We start from the raw sequence: 22,687 nt of genomic DNA on the forward strand, positions 1-22,687 counted from the left end.
ATTTGGTCATCATTTAGGTGTGTGTGTGTGTGTAGCTGTGTGACTGTGTCCATCTCTGTTTGCACTCGTAAGACTGTCTCACTCCAAATATTCGACCAGTCATCATGCCTACATCTGCACCTCACATCAGTGGTGGTGAAGACTGGCAGAGACTGGAATCCACAGTAGGGATTGTGGGTCCATGGAAAATTGCCACATGTCGATGTAGATTACGCTGATGAATCCCCCCCCACTTAAATAACAGATGACAGTCCGTAATTATTTTGTAAGTAGCTATACGTCTGTTTATTATTAACAATCATGCAGTAATTTTTTTTATTTTATAAGTGTGACACAAGGTTTTCTTATTGAAGTAGAGCTTTCAGTCATGCAGAGCTTGGAGAAGAAGCTACACCAGAAAGAAACCCAACCTTACCAAAACACTGCTTTGGAATTTTTCAGCAGATCCCTAATCAATCCACGAGACACTGGAATAACGTATGACCCCATTTTGACTTGGAGGGACTCCAAGCCTCACATTTAACATTGCGCACAAAAATCTTGCAGCTTGGCAAGGCTGGAGTAGGAATCCATCTTTTAAGCTCATCCAGAAAACGGTTTGATGTCCACTCCATGAAATGACTCCTTTTCTAATGCATGCGCTGCATCTGTTTTGCATTATTGGTACAGAGAACATTTTATTCTCTCCGCACAATATGGATGGACCGTTGTAAAAAAGTTTTATATCATCATGTGTCAGAAAGGTTTGATGTTATAATCTGTCAACCCAGAATAACCTTGGTCATCCCAACTCACATTGAGGGGATGCAGTTTGTGCAGACCTTTTCTCAGTTTAGGGTTCTTGGCATCGGTTGACGGAAGGATGTAATTATAAGTGAGTTAAGTTATCCCTAACCCCTCAACCAATGAATGTAAGCTTGGTATTCTTGACTGCAGTTTTTGACGAGGCAATGTTGTGCATATGTCACGCTGCTGTTTTGCACTTGGATTCCAAATGCTCTTACCCCAAGCGTGATTATGGAGAACCACTTGTGGGTATAGAGAGAAAGAGAGACATTATATGGTAACTGAGGACATTCTTTCAAAAATGGTAAAAGGCGGTGTACAAAGAGGAAGGCAGGAGTGGATGAGAGGGAGACGGAGATAGGAAAGCGCAGAGGAAATGTTTTATGCACTCCATCTGAGAGCTTTTCTTGCTGGCAGACGAACTCCTGACCTTTACCCCCCACATACAATGAATCTACTTTAGTTCCTCTGCTCTAACCCTGTCCCTCCAGGCCCTGTGTGAGTCTTTGTGCGTGTGCGTTATGACTGTTAGATAAATGTGTCACTCTTGTAGTGGTGTGTCCTTGTCTGCTTGCTGATGTGGTTCAAAGTATGAGCATATTATTACCATGTTTAGTTCCCACAGTCAAGCAATGTTTAATTGCACTTGTTTACAATCTTTGTGTGTGTGTGTGTGCGCGTGTGCGTGTGTGCGTGCGTGCGTTCGTGCATACGCTTATCCTTGCAAATTCTGCTTTGTTCCCAGGCGAGTCCGGATTGGGGAAATCTACGCTCATAAACTCTCTCTTCCTGACCGACCTGTACTCCAAGGACTATCCCGGGCCATCCCAGCGCATCAAGAAGACCGTCCAGGTGAGAGGCCAACGAGCCGTCTTTGCAACGTGACTACCACTTCCCAAACTGACACAATGTTGGTCCTTTTGTAGCCTGTCCCACTCACAGCCCCGTGAAGGGAACATTGAAGATTAGTGACAGACGAGGAAATAAAGTGATGAGATAATAATCAAACTGCTTTAAACGATCAAGCGTTATTATAGCTTGAACTAATGAGGGCAGAGGTAGGTTGCAGCAAAAAGTTAAAATGCAACTGCTAAGTGTAGTTGTAAAAATGTGTTTATAAAAGAGACTTTATTACCACACAGCCAAGGCCGTTCTGGGCGACACACAGGTATATACGCATCGGTAAAGTAGGGAAATACCATGGCGGTCTTCCTCAAGTGTTAATGGGCTATGACGGTGGTAGGAGAGAAGCTGTAATGGAACAGGGTTTTTTCTGTTCATTTTAACTCAAAAAATGTATTCTCCCCGCTGCACAGCGAGGCCTGTGCTGCTTGTTGTGGATCAAAGTTGGAGACAGAGCAATTTCTGTGTTGGTTTTGGTGTAATTCCTTGCAAGGCTCTCCTAGGGTACCCCAAAAACCAGCCCCATGTTGTTAAATGGTTGGCCCTCTTCCTGACAATCTCTTACTCATTGCTCTCTCTCTACAATTTTGTGTCTTTAAATTCATCAAAATCAACAATATAGCAAAACACATGACAAGGGCGGGGCAATCGGCTACCTTCCAATCATGACCTGTTCTCTAAGTGAAATATACAAAAAAGGTGGAGCCTCATATTTCCTATTGGGTTAAGGTTATACAAAATCAAACTGCCTGCACCCTCTCTAGATTGGACAGTTGGCGGGCTGTGATACCTGGTTGTGATTGGCACACAAACCAGTTGGTCTGTGGGGCATCTGCTGTTTCACTGATATGTCGAAGAAGGCCATTTAATGCTAATCCCAAATGCTTCCTGACCAACTCCTCAGGGAGCGAAAGAGGTCGGGCAAGGAGGGGGAGGGATAGGATGGAGGTGAAACCATCGTGACTGTTAGATCAAGAACAGTGGGGCGTCGGGGACAAATGTTTGTCAGGAATCGGGATAACAACAGGAAGAAGACAAAACCTATTTACTGAACAACTAACAGTGGGGGTTAGTGAAAGGGATATGGCTGGGAGGTGGATGAAGTCAGCACGGAGTGAAACCATATTAACTGTTTAAGAATGAATATATTATTCTTCATTATCCTATTTGAAGGATTTTTTTTTCATTCTTTAACTGCCTCATTCAATGAGGTTAAAGGTGTACTAGGTAGGATTGAGTGGCATCTAGCGATGAGGTTGCAGATTGCAACCTCACCAACTGTGGCCTGTAAGGTGCCAGTAGGTACTTCCCAAATGAACACGTCATTGGATTTACTGCATCGTGAAGCAAAGTGTCTAGTTAGGTAGTTCCTAATTAATGAAATCTTTTTAGTTTATTAGTCTCTAAAACTATAGGTCATAGCCTACCAGTAAGATATTGATTCTTCTCATTTTGGGAGCGTTTTATCATGGCCGATGTTGGCTACTTCATGCATATAAAGTAGCCAACATTGGCCATAAAACGCTCTCAAAATGATCATCTTCTAGAACGATGTGGCCGTTTTGGGCTCCTGTAGAAAGATGGCGCTCAAACAGGGCGTCTCCATGGAAGAGGACTACCTCCCTATGTAGATATAAAGGGCTCATTCACATTCAAAACACCATTCGTATTTTCAGGGGTTTATACACTTACTAAAGCGTAATTATGAAAACATATATATAGATAGATAGATGCCACTAAATCGACAAGCTTAAAAGTGAGCAGCACCTATCATCAGTCCTGAGTCCTGAGTCCTGACCCCTGAGTCCCCTCAAATTCTCTGCAGTTTTAAAAATGGTGCACATTGTTTCTTGGAGCCGTATCCATTCCAGCTGTTCTACACGACGCTGTTGCTTGATATATTGAAAATAAGTCTCTCTCTTCTACACAAGCGTCTCTCATCTTCCAGCCACCAGGGTTGCAAATATTACATACTATTTTGTCAGGGTTGGATTGTGCCATTTGATGCTGACCCATAACTATGTTGATTAGGTTTCTGGTGGATCGGGGGGTTCCACTCACTCCCTCTCTCTTCTACCGTCTCTCACTACCGTTCTCGGGCCCTGTGGCCGAGAACTATTTAATCCTTTTATGGTCATGACCCTCAGAAGAGTGCGGGGGTGGGGGGGTCACATCTGGAAGAGCAGCAGCAGCAGCCGGGGGAGGAGGGGTTGAAGGAGGAGAAGGCAGCAAGGGAGAGAGAGCAAGGAATGGCCATGCTTTGGAGGAAAGTGTTTTTGGTGTTACGGGCAGGGGGGTTTTAGAGGCGACAGAGGGTGGGGAGGTAACGAGGTGTCTAGCTGTAGGCTGCAGGCGGGGGTGCAGGGGGAGTGTGCATTAGATTGTGTTCAAGGTTAAAGAGGTGATTGGGATTCAGGAGGTGATCCAGTGTGTTCTCTTGAGTCAGTCTTGTGTAGTTGGCATTTTATTTTGGCTAATCACTGTAATGTTTTGGAGATGGCTCTGGTAACGAGGAAACAATTTCAAGGTGTGAGAAAAAGTGTGGAAAAAAGGACGAGGATGTGAGCACATGATATAGGATAGTGGAAAAATCGATGTTTTATATTCATATTATCCATGTTATGTGGAGGTTCGGGCTATACTGAGGCGGAGAGAGAGAGAGGGGGGCTGGGAAAGGGCTGGGGGTGCCATCAGGGCCCCTTGGGGCCTGAGGGGGTCAGTAGCAGAGCAAGAATGTTCTCATGAAACGTAACACTATTCCCACATGCATTCAAACTCAAGAATCCCCAAATCAAGGAATCGCTCCCTTTTTTACCTGACAAAAACAAACCACTTCATGGATCTGTGCATATACACGGCCCCGCTCCATATATTTGTAGAAAGCAACAAATTACAAAGCGGTCTCTTTTTTTACCGATGGACCCTAGTCATCTACGCACATTGCCTCAACCCGATCTCCTCAAAAGTCTCCTTCCTCAAAAGTCATTTTGAGGAAGGGGTCATTTTAACAGTTTCTCCTGGCCCCCTGGCAGGGGTAAGACGTGATGGACTAATAAAATACTGCTTGTATGTTGACTACAGTTCAGTGTCAGTAGTATCTCTGTGCAAATTGCATAATTCTGCACGATAATGAAAGCACATTTAGTTGTGTATCTGTTTATCTTTTGGTGTGAGTGTAATGCTGAGAAGACTGGTGATCACGTGTGTACGTAAATGTGGAATCCTCAGTTATTATTACTTGTGTCAAGGAGATTGTGCACCGACTGCACATCCCTGTAGGCAGGGGCTGAGTGTGAGGAAAAGACGTGAGGTCAGAGTATTTTTATTCCAGAAAGATCTATTCAGCTCGGTCGCGCTGCAACATTCTCCACAGCTTGGATTTCGTTTAAATGATGGTGTGGAGGCTCAAGACATTTTTGAGGTTTTCACTCTATCGGTTTCTTTTCTCGGAACGCCTTTTTAAACGGCAGATGTATTGTCGGTTTTCAGCATTCCGATTTACATGTTGTCATTGCGCACACGCACACATCTCAGAGTATCTTGCCTGTCTGCGGTGCTGAATATACTGTCTTCGCTGTGAAACAAAGTGAAAAATTGACTATTTAAGGTTCTTTCGAAGTTCAAAAATGTCTGGGTGTTTTTTTTTTTTTGACCAAGAGGCCTGGAGTTTGAGTGAACCTATAAAAACAAGCCGGTCCTGTGAAAGTATGCAGGGGAAAACAGCGACGGGAAATGGCAGCAGGGCTGGCTTCAGGAAATGACAACTCTGTCTCTGTGACTTGGGACGAGCGAGGAGTCGGCGTGTGATTGTGTGTTGTTGACAAAGCCTGATGCATTGTGGCGAATTTGTTGTTTTTGTCTGTATTTGTTGCATTTTCAGGTGTCATTGTATAGGCGTGTAGAATAATTATCGATTATTTAAGATATTGCTGCATCAAATATCGCTTAACAAACTCAAGTACATTAGTACACTTTGTCTACCTTTTTACGGGGAACTATCTTGGCTTTATTCAAGTATATATGAACACGGCTTCACAGCATCATTCCAAGAAGGTGGAAGCAGATACGAAGCCGTACGAATGTTCGCGTTCTTCATGAGTCTTCCCAGTGACGTAATGGCACTCGAGTGGTTTAATAGAATGGGTGTCCATCCATGCATCAATCTTTCTACGTAGATGGCGTGGACTCTGGATGGATAAAGAGATGACGAGAGGCCGATATATCGGCAGCCAGCCATAGATAGGACACGTGCTGCCCGTCGCAGAGCACCTCCCACGCATCAGCATTCTGTGAAAGCCTCTCACCAACACTAACAATGCTCGCTGTGTTTTTGGACGAGCTCTCCGAACCTGTTGATATTTCCCCAGCTCTAAGTGGGAGGTCTGAGTACCATGCATGGTAATCACGTGTGTGTGTGTGTGTGTGTGTGTGTGTGTGTGTGTGTGTGTGTGTGTGTGTGTGTGTGTGTGTGTGTGTGTGTGTGTGTGTGTGTGTGTGTGTGTGTGTGTGTGTGTGTGTGTGTGTGTGTGTTCACAGGTGGAACAATCCAAAGTGCTGATAAAGGAAGGCGGTGTCCAGCTCACACTCACTATTGTAGACACACCAGGGTTCGGAGATGCTGTGGACAACAGCAATTGGTGAGATGATGCATAGAAGGAGGAATGGATACAATGCGTATTATGGATGAGCGACAAAGTACATCATTAGTCTTTATTTTTGATGGTCTTTTCATAATGATGTACCATCTGTGTCATCATTTACCATCAGTTCTCCCCTCCCTTCTGATGATTGCCATGCATAATAGTCTTGGTTTTCCCTTCCATCGTGCAGCTGGCAGCCGGTCATCAACTACATCGACAGCAAGTGTGAGGACTTCCTCAATGCAGAGTCCAGGGTGAACCGCAGACTGATGCCAGACAACCGGGTGCACTGCTGCCTCTACTTCATTGCCCCCTCCGGTCACGGGTACGTAACGTCTGGATGAAGCAGAGAACACGCACGGTTGTAGGAATGTTGCTTAGGGCACACACAAAAAAAATGCTACTGTTTTTCTAGGTAGAGAGCAGAAAATCTCTTGCTGTTTCACTCTTCATCAAGGACATCATATACATAACCTATTCACTAAATCAATTAGTGTATCTGTTAAGAGATTATAAACCTTGTGTCTTCATGATTGTGAATGTGAATTGGTCCACAGTGTTTTCAATCAGGCTTGGTCTGTCGAGTAATTTATAACTAATACAACCCGAGCATAAATCCTATTGGTACACGTGTGTCAAACCAGTGGCACGAAGACTTCTTCAACTTTCTCTGCCAGAACTGCTTCTCCTTCGCTCCCCCATCTGTTGTATATATTTATGTACTCCTGTACCGCGATTCTCATGTTAAAACCACAAAGAAAACAAGCCCTTTAAAGTTCATCTGCCCCAGTACATTAAAGGGTTAGGGCCGGTGCTAGATTTATTATGTGTTGGGATGTCAAGTTTCTGGCCTTTACAAAAAGAAGAGTTTGATTAATTGAAATATTTAGTGTTTTTTTTCCCCGAGATGCATAGCGATCGAATAACGGTAGTCCGCCTTCGGAACTGCAGCACATGGCCTGCAGGCATCAGACAATATAAATAACAAATGTCATGCAACCGGAGATACAGGAGCCCAACACTAGTGTGGGCCTCAGTGGAGGAACGTGTGTGCATGGAGGATGCTCACAAATGATGCTGGACTCTGTCTGTTAGGAGCTAGGGCTGGGCCTGGGCCTCGTGTTACCTAGCCAAACGCTGAGCTACCGACGGAGACCTTATTAGTCATTCTTCCAAACCTGGGATAGCATGTGGGACCCAATAGGAAAAAGCACGTGGCTGTGTCGGGACAGACACAGCAATATACACATTTACCCATCCAAAAATCGACTTTAGGTCCGAAAGCGCGCAAAATAATTAGGCACCACTACGTTTGCACTCTGTGGGCTTCACTCTGTTTAAACAATGTGATTTATTTAAATTTTTTGGGTCGAGGATATTCTTATGATCTACCAGTGGGCTGCCTAAATGAATCAAATGTTATTCAGTACTGAAGCAGCATTTTAACTTGGGCCTAGGGTGGTTCCTTATGTTGTTCCACGTCTATTTGCGGAACACATGATTACACATCAAAGCATTTGTATTGCGCATCCATGTCCATGTGTGTGCGTGCGCATTGGTTGTGTGCATACGCCATAGATGAGCGGGTAGCCAACGAAAGTAGTTGACCCACAAAGATGACATAACGCCCACAGTCTTGCTCATGCTCTATCGACTTCTTCTCAGCACCATCTAACCATCGACATGTTCCAAAATGGAGCAGCAGGGAACCCACCCACAAATGAATACAGCCCCTACGTGGTACAGCCACTTGCCTCTGTCAGCCCTGTGCAATCATTCACTCAACATTCAAACGTTGAGATTTCTGTTGTGGCTGATATGTTGCCAACAACAGCTCACTTATTGAGCAATAGCTTTTTTTCTATACCCCAGTCACGATGTTGTGACAGATATACTTGTGACTTAGGATATTACTTCCTATTATTTTGCAGAGGCATTTTAACATTTACTGTGATGTCTGAACTGTGTTTTGGCTACATCTGAAAATCCAGACAGAAGAAACACGGGAGTAAAAGGAAGCGAGTAGAATCCAAATGGGTTTGGATAATTGACAGCTTACCTGAGCAGACACGTCGGGCACGGAGCGACATTCTCTGTCAAAATGCAGTTGACCCTGGCCTATTGAGAACCACCATTTCACCAGCTGTCATTTGCTGTGTGACCATTCAAACATCTCCTCCTGCTTCCCCCAGTCCTCATTCTCTACTGCGCTTAGACACCCAGGCTCTCGTTTATCTAGCTAGGGACACGTCCCAGACACGCTCATAAAAATGCTGTATACATATTGCACACCTGTCCAGATCATCCTCATTGTTTTCTTAAAGAATAAACTTTGCGTGGACCTCGGTCCTTTTTTTTTTTAAATGCACACGCATTCTTCCTTCTTACCTCACCTTGCATAACCCCTCCTTGACCAGGGAACAGCTGTTGTGTTGCTGGTATGGGCTGGCAGGTTGTTGTGTGTCATTTAGAATTCCTGACATAAGTTATGCTCCTTTTTTACTCCCCCACAACTCCCCCCACACTCTTTACCCTACTTCCACTCCCTCACTCCCTCACTCCCTCACTCACTCACTCACTCACTCACTCACTCACTCACTCACTCACTCACTCACTCACTCACTCACTCACTCACTCACTCACTCACTCACTCACTCACTCACTCACTCACTCACTCACTCACTCACTCACTCACTCACTCACTCACTTGTGTAGGCCATGTTGTATGCATAGTACATGCACCATCTTAAGCCCTGCATAAATATGCACACAAACATTTATAGCCTTTTCAAATATTTAACATCAAATAAAATATTGTTTTGGTTTGAGACTAACCGCATCCTCCCCCACATCCCCAGTTACACACCAGCCCATCTCAGTGTCACGAATAGGCCCACTGTCTCTGAAGCCCACAAAACAAAGGACTGTGCCCATTGTCCCCTGCTCGCTCATATGGCAGGGAGAGGGAGACATGGGGATGGTGAACGAGGAAGGACCACTGCTGAAACACAATCCCACATAAGATGACCTAATGATCTTGGGGAAGAGCTACAGATGGAGACCAAATCTGTCACACTGAGTCATGTTGCTTTTGTAGTTCCCATTGTCCCCTTGCTAGTGTGGTGGTCACATACAGCGTTTTCGCTGGTCTGAGGGCCCTCTTCTGGCGAGTGTGTGAATTGCACCTGTCCCAGATGTTAATGCCATGAGTTCCGAGTTCAAAGGCTCCCCATAAGGTCCTGGTTAGGCTGTCGAGACGGTGTTTCCTTTTGGGTTGTATTTGTTTTAAGCGCTAATCCACCTCCCGCTTGGTCGGTGCCAGGGCTTTTCCACTGGCTCCGGCTGAAAGAATGCCACGACGTGTCGCGTTGAAACGGCGTGCCGTCTTACCAGACGTTGCTCTAATCGGACTAGTCTACATCCTACCAAGTGTGTCGATTTCAAAAGGTTACAAGGAAAACAAAAGCTACGAGGAACGAACATACACAATATTTCACTGATGCACGTTCTCATTCATGAACTATAAATATAACGTATGGTGATATCAGTGGGAATCATCTCTGTAGCTGATTTAAAAGCCACACATCAGTAAACCCTGCTCCGTATTCCGGTTCACCCTGACCTCCTTACTTACTGCACAAGTAGAAAGTGTCCTGCTGGGAACCGCACACCCTTAAAATAATCTTCTATTATAGAGTGCTGCTGACTTTGAAACTGGCTACAGGCTGAGTTGTGTGCGTCTCTAGTGCCTACCCATCCCATTAGAACTGAAAATACGATATGCATTATATATAATAATGGAATACTGAATATGAAGATAGGCATATGATTAATACATACAGAGATATACGTTATAGGATCCTGAGGAGATGACGTCAAGCAATGTGTTGGATGCAGACAGACGGCTGCTAGGAAGTGGGGAAAATAGGCTGAAAGTAGCAGTCACGAAGAGAGCGGCGTTCAGGGATCCTGGTCAGGGAATGTCCCGTGCACTCTCAGTATCATTCATTCTGTCTGTTTTTCCCCCAGTCTGAAGCCACTGGACATTGAGTTCATGAAGAGACTCCATGACAAGGTCAACGTCATCCCTCTCATCGCCAAGGCCGACACGCTGACGCCCGAGGAGTGCCAGCTGTTCAAAAAGCAGGTGTGTGTGTTTGTGTGTGTGTGTTTGTGTTTGTGTTCGTCTCCTGTAATGTTGTAATCTCTCATTCTACAAAAATGCCATGTTACCTGTGCATGGTCATGAGCATATATGATGATTCTGTTGGCTAGCTAAATGATGCATATCTTTACTATCGCCAGTCAGTTCCTTCTTATGATATATCTTCTTAGAATGCTTCCCATGAATAAGTGTATGATGAATTATGAATTATTCATATTTAACGGTTACACTATTATCTATTGCCTGGAGTTTGACATAATCTTTTTCAAACTCCATTAAGTGTTCCACTTGCTTAAGTGGAACACTTGATGGAGTTTTAAAGATATTGTGTTAAACTCCATTAAGTGTTCCACATGCTAAAGTGGATCAATGATAAGTTGAATATATAAAAACTAATGACGAAGTAGGATAATAGTCTGTTGCTAGCCTTAGCTCAGGCCAATGTGTCTTCTGTTTCAAACAAGGCCTCTTCCATCCCTTAGATCATGAAGGAGATCCAAGAGCATAAGATAAAGATCTATGAGTTCCCGGACACAGAGGACGACGAGGACAGCAAACTCATCCGCAGGATTAAGGTATTCTTCTACTGCTCCTACAGGACTTCAGTTAGAATCCTCAGAGACCGAAACGACGCACCTTCTGTTGATTACAACATTGTGCAATAATATGCACGTATCGTTCTTTCTCAATAAAAATAAATAAGAAAATAAGGAATCTTCATGGAGGACGTGTTTCATGGTCTGCCATGGATAATGACAACCAAAAGGGGGGAAAGTTGTTTTTTGGTTCATAGTTGGGGGAGGATAGCAGAATGAAAACAGGGGGTGAAATGGAAGGGTGATGAAGGAGAAATTAAGCTAGCTGTGGGTCGGGTCGATATCTGTCGCCTGGAGCAACCTCGTCCCAACTGCCGAGCCACTCCGTATCGAAAACCCTGTCAATACTACATGCATTTAGAGACCCAGTTGAATGAACTAACTCGGCTAATTAACCTCCATGGGACAGCAAGTCCCACTAAGGCCTGAGGCTAGGAGTTGTCAAGCAGTGGTTGTCAGCCAGTTGATTACACCAAGTATATTACATTATAAACATCAAGAGGTTTTTTTTATACCTGGAGATGTAATGAGTCGTTTTGATGCACTTGAGTTTTAAAATTTACTCCTCAATAAATTCAAAATGGTTTGGTAGATGATCTGTGCTTTTTAAATATTCAATATTTCTATAATCCAGGAAAAAATGCCATTGGCGGTGGTGGGCAGCAACGTGGTGATCGAGGTCAATGGCCGAAAGGTCAGAGGTCGGCAGTATCCATGGGGCGTGGCAGAAGGTAGGCATAGCCCAGCCTCACAGCTCAAACAGACTCGAAGGAAGAATGTAGCATCTGTAATGCAATCCCTCGCCATATGCCCAAAAGAGATTTGTTTGTAATGACAACTACTACAATTTCATTTTACACTGCACTAAATATGCACTAGGGACCGACAATGACCATGAAATAGTAACTGGCATAGATATGTGTGAGGTACTTACTAACATTCTCCAAACAATCCGAAAGCCTCCATTACCCCCGGTGCACTCTGCTCGACCATGTTCTTTCCAAATAGAGCAAAGTTGCCCTATTCCACCATGTTCTCGATGCAAAAGATTAAAAAAGGCAAGATGTGTGTATTACATTCTGGGAAATGTTGTTCTGACACCTCGGCAGGCAACAACCTACCCAAAGAAGATGGAATGAACTGAAATATGTCCCCCTCGCCTGATCATTACTCTTAGTAAATGATGTTTGTGTCGCAACTATTTTTACTTTGAAATGTACCTCATTGATGGATTATAAGTGCAAATGATTTCTGTGGTTTAAAATGTATTAGTGTTTCATTTTTTCATTCTTTTATCTTTAATTTCTCTTTCTTTTTATTTTTTATTGTATGTTTTTGTCTATTCTTTTCCATGACTGACAGAGGGCATTTTTGGTAAACGAAACCATCTTTCTCTTTTTTGAAACCACTTCTTGATGCCCCAACTTCATCCCTCATGGCAATCCTCGTCCTCCATCTCTTCATCTCCCCTCTTCCCCTTCCCTTTTCTGTTGTTGCGCTGTCTTATCATTAGGGCCGACAGCAGAACAATGCTCTTATCAGACTTGGGGTTTAATAATTATATAATAAAACGATTCTGTCACCCACTCCTGACCATCCTTGGAAGGAGGGATCCCCCACTCTGCGTTCCTCCTCAAGAGCTCTTCCTTAATAATGAAGGCAGTTTATTCTGGCCCTCTTGGGGGCTAGGGTCAGGGGGTTGTCATAAATATTTGGCCTGTTAAACCCCTTGAGATTGTACCGGTGAATAAGGGCAAAACAAATGCAAGTTAATTGAATAATAATAATAATAATAATAAGGTGTAATCTGCTGATTCACTTGTTCACACTTTAATCCAAGTGAATCCAGCCAATTGAACAGCCCCAAAACCTGCCAATTGTCACCTGTCTGGTGGCAACAAGTCCAAGTTCTTTACACCTGAAGCCCAAGACTCACATCAACGGTGGATTCAGGTTTTGCTGTTAAACTCCCAGGGCTGATGCTGGTCATGGAGAGGATGGTTAGAGACTGATGTGGTTAGCTGATGGCTACTGCTGCAATATAAATCATATCGCTAACGTGGTGGGTCCCTTCCTTGCTTTGGCACTGGGCTATCCTGGCCTGCCAGCTACTGTGACCGGCTTTCTTCACTTTGTTTCACTTCTGTCTGGAATAGATCCGTTTCATTAAAATAGTCAGACTTTTTTTTTTTCTTTCTTTTCTTCCTAAATTGTATGTTTCGTCATTGCAAAAGCTAATTCGATTTTGGGGTTACTTTCTTTTTGAACACGTGGCTTAAAATCAGACCTGCCAGGAGTTTAATATACTTGTGCAGGCTAATGAACTACTTCTGGAGTGTTGGTTCCCTAGTCAAGTTCCTTGACTAGGGATTAGGTCTAGTAATATTATTTGACAAATTGAGTCGTCATTTTATAGTGAAACAAAATGAACTCTGCTGTTTTGATTAGTTCGGCAGTCTCATGCTTGACAAGGGCCACGCACCAAGGATTGGGGATCCACTCTTCTAACTTGTCATTCGCTTATAGGTTCATGAGTGGCTTATCACAGCTATAGAACAGTGTTTGCTCAGACAGGTGTGCATTTTCCCTGCTCTATACGTCCTTAAGGTTAGCAATTTGCTTGGCATCCTTGGCTGCAGAGACACACACACACACACACACACACACACACACACACACACACACACACACACACACACACACACACACACACACACACACACACACACACACACACACACACACACGTGAAGACATTTGCTTATGCATTTATGTGAAACTGCTGTTTGATTTCAGGACAAGGGTTCTTAAACCTGATGCTGCTCTTACAGGCCGTGCTATGTTCAGGTCCATGTGTGGTGATTTACATGCAGTTAATTTAAAGGATTGGTTCAACGTTAGGAGACCTCAAGTTTATTCAGTATGAGGTAGTTGGGTTATTTCTGTGCCAGTCAAACTGGGCAATATTTGAAGAGCGGATGGAAAAATAGGTTTTCAAAACGGGAAGTTCCGGTTATGATACCAGAGATGGGCACTCCAGTCTCTCCTAAGTCGCACATTAATAGACTTCTGATTTGACTTGCACGCCTTAAATTACTTTGGACCCTGCTTTAGGGCTGGGCGAGTAATCGAATATTGATCTTGTTTTTTTAATGTTTTATAGAGAGGGCAGAACAGCTGGATACATGTCTGTTTATCATTTTAGATTGGAACAATTTCTTTTTGACCATTTTGTGTATTTCTTAAAGGCAAAATTTCAAAGTTCTTTCAAAATCCGGAGAGACATGCTGAGTAAATAACCGTTTCAAACTCAAAAATAATTGTTTGAATAATCGTGATTATGATTTTTCACATAATCGAGCAGCCCTACTCTCCAATTACGTTTTGTTAACGTTAAGAATCATTTTTTAAAAGTAATATTTTGGAACATCCACTTAGGCTTTTTACTTTGCCTGCGACCCTTAACCGGGACAGTGATTGCAAAAATATTTAACCGAACTGCATGACTTTGGCCTCAGTTACGGTTGTACATGCCTTCAGTTTCAAGGATTTACCAAAAACTGAAAATGGGACAAGCTCAAGTCTCTCACTGTCTTTAACTTCATATCAAGTTCCTGGGGCAGGGGTCGGTAGGTGTCCGTTTGCCTCGTTTGGAGTCTGAGACATGCTGACATGGCTTGGATCATTCTAAAAAAAAATAGGAATTCATACTCTGCAAAAACTCTTAAGAGGAGCCAGAATACCCTCTCAACTTCCAAGAATTAAAGGACCGGTTTGCCTAAGCGTCAATACCAAAGCCGTGTGCAACGATTGCAAGTTAGGTTTCAGTTTATTGCCACAGCTGGACTGCAGATTGTCAAACCATTGTCTGTCTTATCACAGGGAGACGTCCATTATTCTCCTAAGTAGTAAGCTACAGCTTGAGGTCAGGTTGTCCAGCAGCACCACGCCATCACGTGCAGGTGTTTGGTTCACGGAAATATAGAGTTTCAAAAGTAACCTAAATTTTGTACCACGTTGCCTCCTCCCGTGTGCTTCCATCATAGCCCAGCAGGGACCGCTACAGGAAAAACACAACTACCACAATACTGAATATTTTTGCAAAACAATAGTGTATTTGCTCTCGAATCAGGTTTTAGACCAAAATAGGCACGAACCAGTCCTTTAAATATGCACTGGATTGAAAGGAAACCTCTTTCTACATGCGTGAGGTATCTTGTTCCTTTCGACAACATAAAAAAAGTTGATCACAGCCCCGACGGTATTGTCCCCCAACCCCCAGTGGCCCCTCCGCCTCTCCTTTCCGGTAGTTTATAGAACAGATCCCCACCCCTACCTGGTACCTTGTGTTCTCCTCCTAAGCCAGTCAGTCTTAAACACATGCAGGTCACGGTGTTGAGTCGGGCCAACTCTGGGCCATACTAGTAGCGGCATGGCCCCAGGGCCCAGATTTTGGCCCCTCCACTGGGTGTGACAGTAACTGAGAAACCGTACCCCTCCCCTTCGTCAGACGTCCCTCAGCTAGAAGAGAGTGGAGGTCAGTGGCTGGCTTGGGAGGCCAAGGACTCTATAAGCTTCATCAATGGTAAGGTGTCCTCCTTATTGGCCCGCCCCGGCCGTCCATTTGCCGCCACTGGGTTATTTAGTTATAAAAGGAGCGGCGTCCAATAATTTTAGACAAGAGAGGCTCCTTCTTCCTTTTCGGCAATTCATATATCCTCGGCCACCGGTTTATTTACAATCCTTTTCACGAATTTGCAGTGCTGAAATCAAATCATAAAATTGACAAAACACGTTGCTGTCTTAACAGAGCCATGTTTACAATGGGTTTAACATTACGATTGTATGATCTGCTTTTCCTCAATACTGTTTCCTTTTTTTAGTGTCATGAATTGGGTGTCACTCCTGTTTAAAGGGTTGTGTCACAATAGTAAACAAATGCCAGCTGTCTTTTTTTATGTTTCCAAAGTGAGCCTAGAATGGTGCTGTTCTTAATCATAAAAATGAGATGGCAATAATTAACATGTGTTGTTATGTTCGCATTGCACACTTTTCGATGGCTCTCAACCACCCAAAATAAAAATTATATACACACCTGCATCTGGACTGGGCCGTTCTCTTAACACTCAACAGGCAGATAGCACAGCGGTCAATCAAGAATTCCCCACACATAGCTTGCACTAATCTACATCTGCTTTGTTGCTGTACATCCTATGACTGAGTACCCGATAGAGCATGCGGCGTCATCGTGCTTATCACTGAGTTACATGTAGCACCACGAATAATATCATTCCACCGTCATTGCATTTCTAATGACATCCTAATAACTCCCTAATGATAAGTTACACAGGATCAACTTAAGTCCTGCTACTGCAACATAAGCCTTTTTTCTCTTTTATAATTGTTTTCATTCTTTTGCACTTGTGTTACAGTGGAGAACGGCGAACACTGCGACTTCACCGTGCTGCGAAACATGCTCATCAGGTAAGCCTTTCCCGTACTATTCGGTTGACTTCAATTGCTGTATTTTCGTTGTATTGTCGTTTTCAACGTTTCCGGACAGACGATCAAGCAAAGGGCCATGGGACCTGTTTACTGACTGATGTTTTGTTTCATTCTACTCTCATCCCCTATGCTTCTTCTCACCTCCTCTCCACATTGTATCCTGTCCATTCACCCCCTCCGTCCACCTTTGCCATGTCCATCTTCCTCCCACGGCCCTCGCACTCCTTTTACCTCTCCTTTCTGTTCTTCCTCCCTCTCCTGCTGCACACGCCGTGCCCCGTAGGACACACATGCAGGACTTGAAGGACGTCACCAACAACGTCCATTACGAGAACTACCGCAGCAGGAAGCTAGCGGCGGTCACCTGCAACGGGGTGGACGCTTCCAAGGCCAGGGGCACGCTCACCAAGTAGGCCTCCGCCGCTGTCACCCATGAACCGTCGGCTCCGTCTCTGGCTGATGATTCAGAACAACCCCACCGCTGGGCTGATTGGCTCATTTCACTGACCCTCCAACATGTTTGCGTCCGCAGGAGCCCCCTCGCTCAGATGGAGGAGGAGCGGCGGGAACACGTCATGAAGATGAAGAAGATGGAGACGGAGATGGAGCAAGTGTTCGACATGAAAGTCAAGGAGAAGAAGCAGAAGCTGAAGGACTCTGAGGCCGAGGTGGGTTCAGAAAGTGTGTGTGTGTGTGTGTGTGTGTGTGTGTGTGTGTGTGTGTGTGTGTGTGTGTGTGTGTGTGTGTGTGTGTGTGTGGCTGTGTGTGGCTGTGTGTGGCTGTAGTGCCTTGTGCTTAAGTGAGAGAATATTAAATCTGCGAGGAAGAGTCTACGGGAGGGTTCACCTTTATAAGCGTGTACACCATTTTAATGCAAACATTGCTTTTCACTCCCCTCCTCCTGCCTATGTCAGCTGGAGAGGCGTCACGAACAGATGAAGAAGAACCTGGATGCGCAGTACAAGGAGCTGGATGAGAAGAGACGCGTGTTTGAGGATGAGAAGGTCAACTGGGAGGCCCAACAGAGAATCCTGGAGCAGCAGAAGCTGGATGCCTCCAAGTGAGTAGATGTCATGCATGACTGGCTGCCTCGTAAACTGGCTTTGAGTGGTTGGTTCAAAAGTTGCGATGATGATACGAAAATGAGGTTGAAATACAGAATGCCAACCTCATTCTTATCAAGGCATTTGACAAGCTGTTAAACAAGTGCGACGGCGTGGTTCCCCTGTATTATTATTTTTACGTTAATTCACTCAACCTCATCTACAGAATCGCTTTTATTTGCTGAACCTGGGCCCATTAGGGTGACCTTTGTGTACTCTTGAGGCTAAATTGTATTTTTCTATTTTTTTCAGGACAATGGAAAAGAACAAGAAGAAGGGCAAAATCTTTTAAGAGATGAAGAGTTATTCGGTTTCCCTCTAGCTAATGTTCCCCGTTTCCCCCTAAGAACCCCCCAGCCTACACCCCCTTTATCTCCGACCCCCAAAACACTCACGGGAACATGTGAAAACATAAAGTCTAAAACATTGCTGCAGCGCAATCTGATAATACAATTTGCATTGTCGTTTTTTTTACCTGAAGCACATCTGGTGCAGCGGTTTGCTTCTCGTATGCAAAACATTTCCCCCACATCTCAATGTGTATTATTCTACCGTATATGGTGAGCAGTCGGCCAGCCACATCGTCAGACTTTATTTGGTTTTGATTTGATTGCATGATTTTGCAATGCTGAGCTACAATTTGACAATGAGGAACGGTGACTTCCTCTGAGCTGTGGAGCAACACATGGCAGGGTCCATGCATGGTCATATTTTACATATGCTAGTGATGTGTCAAGTTAGATGTTCTGTAAATCCACAGACAGCTATACCTATCCCATCCTATGTAGTCTTCTCTCATTGTTGTCATAATACACACATGAGGCACCATCTCCAAATCGTTCAAAGTGCACAGGAATAAACCACAATGCATGTGTACTCCAGACATTCCTTGCAGACATCCTGTGGTACCTGTGCACGTTAAATACACACTGTAAGAATAGTGTGATTTGAGGGTTAAATGTATGCCACTGAGTTAATTTGATTCAGGTGGTGTAAATTAATGTGCTAACTAGCTAGATAAAGTGTGTGTGTGTGTGTGTGTGTGTGTGTGTGTGTGTGTGTGTGTGTGTGTGTGTGTGTGTGTGTGTGTGTGTGTGTGTGTGTGTGTGTGTGTGTGTGTGTGTGTGTGTGTGTGTGTGTGTGTGTGGTGAGTGTATATGTTTCTACCTGTATGCTGACTCATTGTGTGTGTGCTTTTAAGGAAACCCTGTTTTTGAGGTTAATATTACGCTGTTATTTTTACGATAAAGAATATGGAGAATTTAATCTGTAAAACTGAGTCGTTATAAAATTTGTTGGTAACATAACAAAGTGGTTTTCTTTTATTTTATTGACCATTTTCCCAAAATGTTTCCAATAGGTATGTGAAAGCTGCATTGGTGTCCAATAACTGGTTACAGTGGTTACATCAACGTTTTATTGTGATTTAAGTGGTGGATATTGTCAAATTCAGTCCTCTCAAAAAGCCCCCTTCCGCATTCTGACATGTCAGTGCAGTCATTCATGCTTTCATTGACAAGTGAATCCAAAATCTTAATGAAATGTGCCACTTTCCTTGACTGCAGTAAACCTCCCTTTTTCTTCGGTGCACACATAACTTCACTTTTCTTATTTACGATTTACTGTCAGCCTGAGAGCTATTTTGAGTTAATTTTCTATTGATTGGGGTAACAGTTAAAAGCAGCACACTGTAAAATCCTGAGAAATTTTGACATTCCTGTTCCAAAAGGTATACAATAATGATATTGGTGATTATGGTCAGTATGAATGGGTGAAATCTAGCAACCGGTTTATGTTGTTGGTAACTGTAGTCAGGACTCCAGCTATGCATTGGAAAAAGATCAAACCTACATTTATTCACAAACATCTTCTCTTTGTTTTGCAGTTCAGTTGTGGGCATGTATAGTGTTAAACTGCTGCACATTGTTAATATAAGTATTATTATTATTGTGGTTAGCTGGTTGGTTTTGTTTTCTCTTTGATTTGTCAGAATTCAACCCTTAACTTTGTCAGGGAAGCCAAAAGACACTCAAATGAATACACAAAAAACAAGTATATGCCAATGACCCCCTCTTACTCAAAGGGCATCTGCTTTTTGAGGAGGAATGCTGGGCTCATATAACTAAGTCATTAGGACTACGTTTGGTTAAACCTCGGACCGTATTCTTCTCTCCAATGTTCTTACGCAACTTAATTTCCAAACCACTGGTTACCATGAACGATTAAGAGGATTTCTTTAAAATAATAATGCATTTTTACAAGGTTACTTTTTGTTTTATTTTCTTTGTTTCATTGCCTGTTCGCTAACTGTACATGATTAATATTAAAGATGAAAGGTTATGCTTCAACATCCAGGGCTTGATGTTTGGTTTTTGAAGGCATTTATTGCTGGAATGAAAATGTGACTCAAGACCAGACGAATCACAAACCAGATCTGACCCCGTTAAAAAGTAAACCTTCAAAGAAGGCTTCAGATGACAAGACTACTGAATTCTGCAAACACATTAAGTGATACTCGAGCTATAATTCTGGTTCATGTTTGCCAGATATTTTATACTAGGCATCCCACCTTCAAGACATGTTCATCAATGAATGTGCCCATAATTCTTTCCCTGTATTGTTGATTTTACAAAAATGTGGACCGTTTCAATTGCACACTTGAAAGTTTCTACAGAGCATGCTGACCATGCGCTATTATAATTTGTTAACTAATATGAACGTGAACTTAGTTGAGCACTGCATGAAGCAAACTGTTTAATTCAGTGGGCATAGGCCTGTATTGTCTTTGTCCAATATGTTTCACAAGATAAACAACATTGCGTACAACAACTCCTTGTGCAAAATAGGAACCAAATTATGCCTCGTTGTGATAATCTCTTTTAAAGGATGTAAGAAAAAACATGGAATTCTTCAATTTTAATCTCTCATTTATTTAGGGAAATTTGAAAATTGGTCAAACCAAGCAATTTTAGATCAATTTTTGACTTGGATTTAGCATTGCATGGAAAATAATTATGTTAATAGTTGTAATGCAGCTGTTGCAATAATGCAAAAGATCTCAACAATATTGATAGCTGTTGCTTTTGTTTTTGCTCTTTCCCATTGTTTCTTCAAAAGGATCTTCAGTTGGCATGGTTGAATTGCTTGTATATCCTCTGAGCCCATTTGTCATCCTGATGGTAGCAAATTCCTTTTCCGTTTGGATATTTTACTCTGTTGGAAGAGGTATGTTGGAAGAGATTATGTGTCAAGAAGATGAAAAAAAAGGTTTAAAATAGCCTGTAGAAAACCATGGTTTGTTTGTCTTTATTTAACATTTGACTTATTGTCTAAAAATACAAATGTATACCTTGAAATGCTAATATATTAAACGGTAAACATTTAAGAAAGAAACAACAAAAAAGGTCACAATTATTATTGAACCACTTACTTGAATCCATATTGCTTACAGTACAACGGAATTTTATTGATGGAGGCAATATTTTTCTTGTTAATAGGTTTTACTTTGAAATCATTGCAGCAGTTTTTGTTTGATCTCATTGAGCTAATCCCAGCAGCTGTAATAAAGAAAAAAGAATCAAAGGTAAGCAACCCTACACATAAAATGTCATCATCATAAATTATTCTGATTAAAGGTTGCACTTACTTGCTCCAGAGTACATAGTCAGCAGCAGCAGTCCAAGAACTAAGCACAAAATCTTCATTGTGTGTTGAGTCAAAACTTGATTATCTTCTGACTTTGAATGAGATTTTCAAAGAAGTATAGATTTCCTTTGGTTGCTGCTCCTATATATACTGATTATTGCAGAAGTGATGAGCAGCCAACATTTGACAGCATTGGAAATTCCCTAGAATAGGCCTACTTTGAAATGGATATTCCTGTTATCAGAACATAACTCAAATGCTAATACCGTGATATTAGCAAAATGGCATCAGTTATTTTAACGCAGAGGCTACATTTGCACCTCAGATGTATGGGCTCTGCGGTTCCTGAAGGCATTGCTCTCTTCCTTCCCCTTTTCAAGAATCCTTGCATGTCCTTCTTGACTTATTTTCTGAATAGCCTTTTGACGTGTAATTAAAGGACCATTCAAGCTCTAGGTATTTTATTTTATTTTAAGATGTATCAAGTCAGTTGGGGACTGCAGCCTAGTTCTGGGCGAGGTCACCTATAGAGGTGAACTGAATACCCCTGCTTGCTGGTGGCTTCACAGTCTGAGGACACGGCCCGGAATACAGTCTGGCCTTGGTGACTTTACTCCTTTATATAACCTCCACACATCAGCCATATTCACGGACACAGTGCAGTCTTCCTGGTCCTCAGCTAGCAGTGGGAATGGTGTTGCTTACCTCAAAGCGTTTGCAGAAGGAGTTGAGCTCCTCGGGAGTCAGTGGGCTTGGCGTCACTACTGTTCCTCTCTCTGGGGAATCGAAAGAGAGCCCACATGCATCTGGGCCTGGGGTCAGGGCTGTGGTAGCTGCTGTCTATTTTGGTGTGTCTTATGGTTTTCTTGACTTCCTCAAGGTCCCCAGAGCTATAGGCTGAGGTATGTCTGACCATCACCATTATCCCCAGGCTTTTAAATGGGGAAGTTCATAAACTCTCGGTACGACATCTTCCACGAACTTGGAGATGTGTGCTGTGTCAGATTCTGTTTATTGATCAATGTTCCCATCAGCTGCAATACAGAACATCTGGAACTATGTGGCGACATAACGTTTTGCCATTTTTAGATGTTGTGTGTTTGTTGGTAGGAGAAGAATGGAGGTGTGATCTGCCTTACCAAAGAAAGGGCACTGGAGGGGGTTGTAGCTGTTGTGGATAAAAATGGACAAGAGCCTGATAGGTAGAACATTTAATGTGTGGGGTTGAAGCACAACAGTATTATAGAGGAAACTTCTGCTGTTATATTTTCGATTGGGAAGCTGCCGGGAAGGGATTTTGTGATGGCTCTGGTTTCAGCCGTCGGGGAATTAGAGATGATTCTG

General features: G+C 43.1%; 1 protein-coding gene and 1 long non-coding RNA gene across 3 annotated transcripts in view; one reads left to right on the forward strand and one right to left on the reverse strand.

The window, feature by feature from the left end:
• Window positions 1-20,048, forward strand: part of LOC115550559 (septin-7) — a 28,488-nt gene extending 8,440 nt beyond the window's left edge. For both annotated transcript variants that reach the window (XM_030365718.1, XM_030365717.1), the window contains exons 3-13: window positions 1,532-1,638; window positions 6,226-6,326; window positions 6,520-6,654; window positions 10,359-10,476; window positions 10,977-11,069; window positions 11,725-11,821; window positions 16,523-16,574; window positions 16,879-17,004; window positions 17,128-17,263; window positions 17,510-17,655; window positions 17,951-20,048. In XM_030365718.1, coding sequence (XP_030221578.1) covers window positions 1,532-1,638; window positions 6,226-6,326; window positions 6,520-6,654; window positions 10,359-10,476; window positions 10,977-11,069; window positions 11,725-11,821; window positions 16,523-16,574; window positions 16,879-17,004; window positions 17,128-17,263; window positions 17,510-17,655; window positions 17,951-17,990 — 1,151 coding nt within the window. In that variant the 3' untranslated portion in view covers window positions 17,991-20,048. The remainder of the gene's footprint in view (window positions 1-1,531; window positions 1,639-6,225; window positions 6,327-6,519; window positions 6,655-10,358; window positions 10,477-10,976; window positions 11,070-11,724; window positions 11,822-16,522; window positions 16,575-16,878; window positions 17,005-17,127; window positions 17,264-17,509; window positions 17,656-17,950) is intronic.
• A 559-nt stretch (window positions 20,049-20,607) lies between these two features.
• Window positions 20,608-22,234, reverse strand: LOC115550560 (uncharacterized). The gene is made up of 4 exons (XR_003977913.1): window positions 22,049-22,234; window positions 21,345-21,484; window positions 21,129-21,255; window positions 20,608-20,911 (listed from the first exon to the last, which is right to left on the reverse strand). It is a non-coding gene; the product is annotated as an uncharacterized LOC115550560 (long non-coding RNA).
• Between the last annotated feature and the right edge of the window lie 453 nt (window positions 22,235-22,687).

This window comes from Gadus morhua, chromosome 9 (assembly GCF_902167405.1).
Source record: "Gadus morhua chromosome 9, gadMor3.0, whole genome shotgun sequence".
Classification (NCBI taxonomy): Eukaryota; Metazoa; Chordata; class Actinopteri; order Gadiformes; family Gadidae; genus Gadus; species Gadus morhua.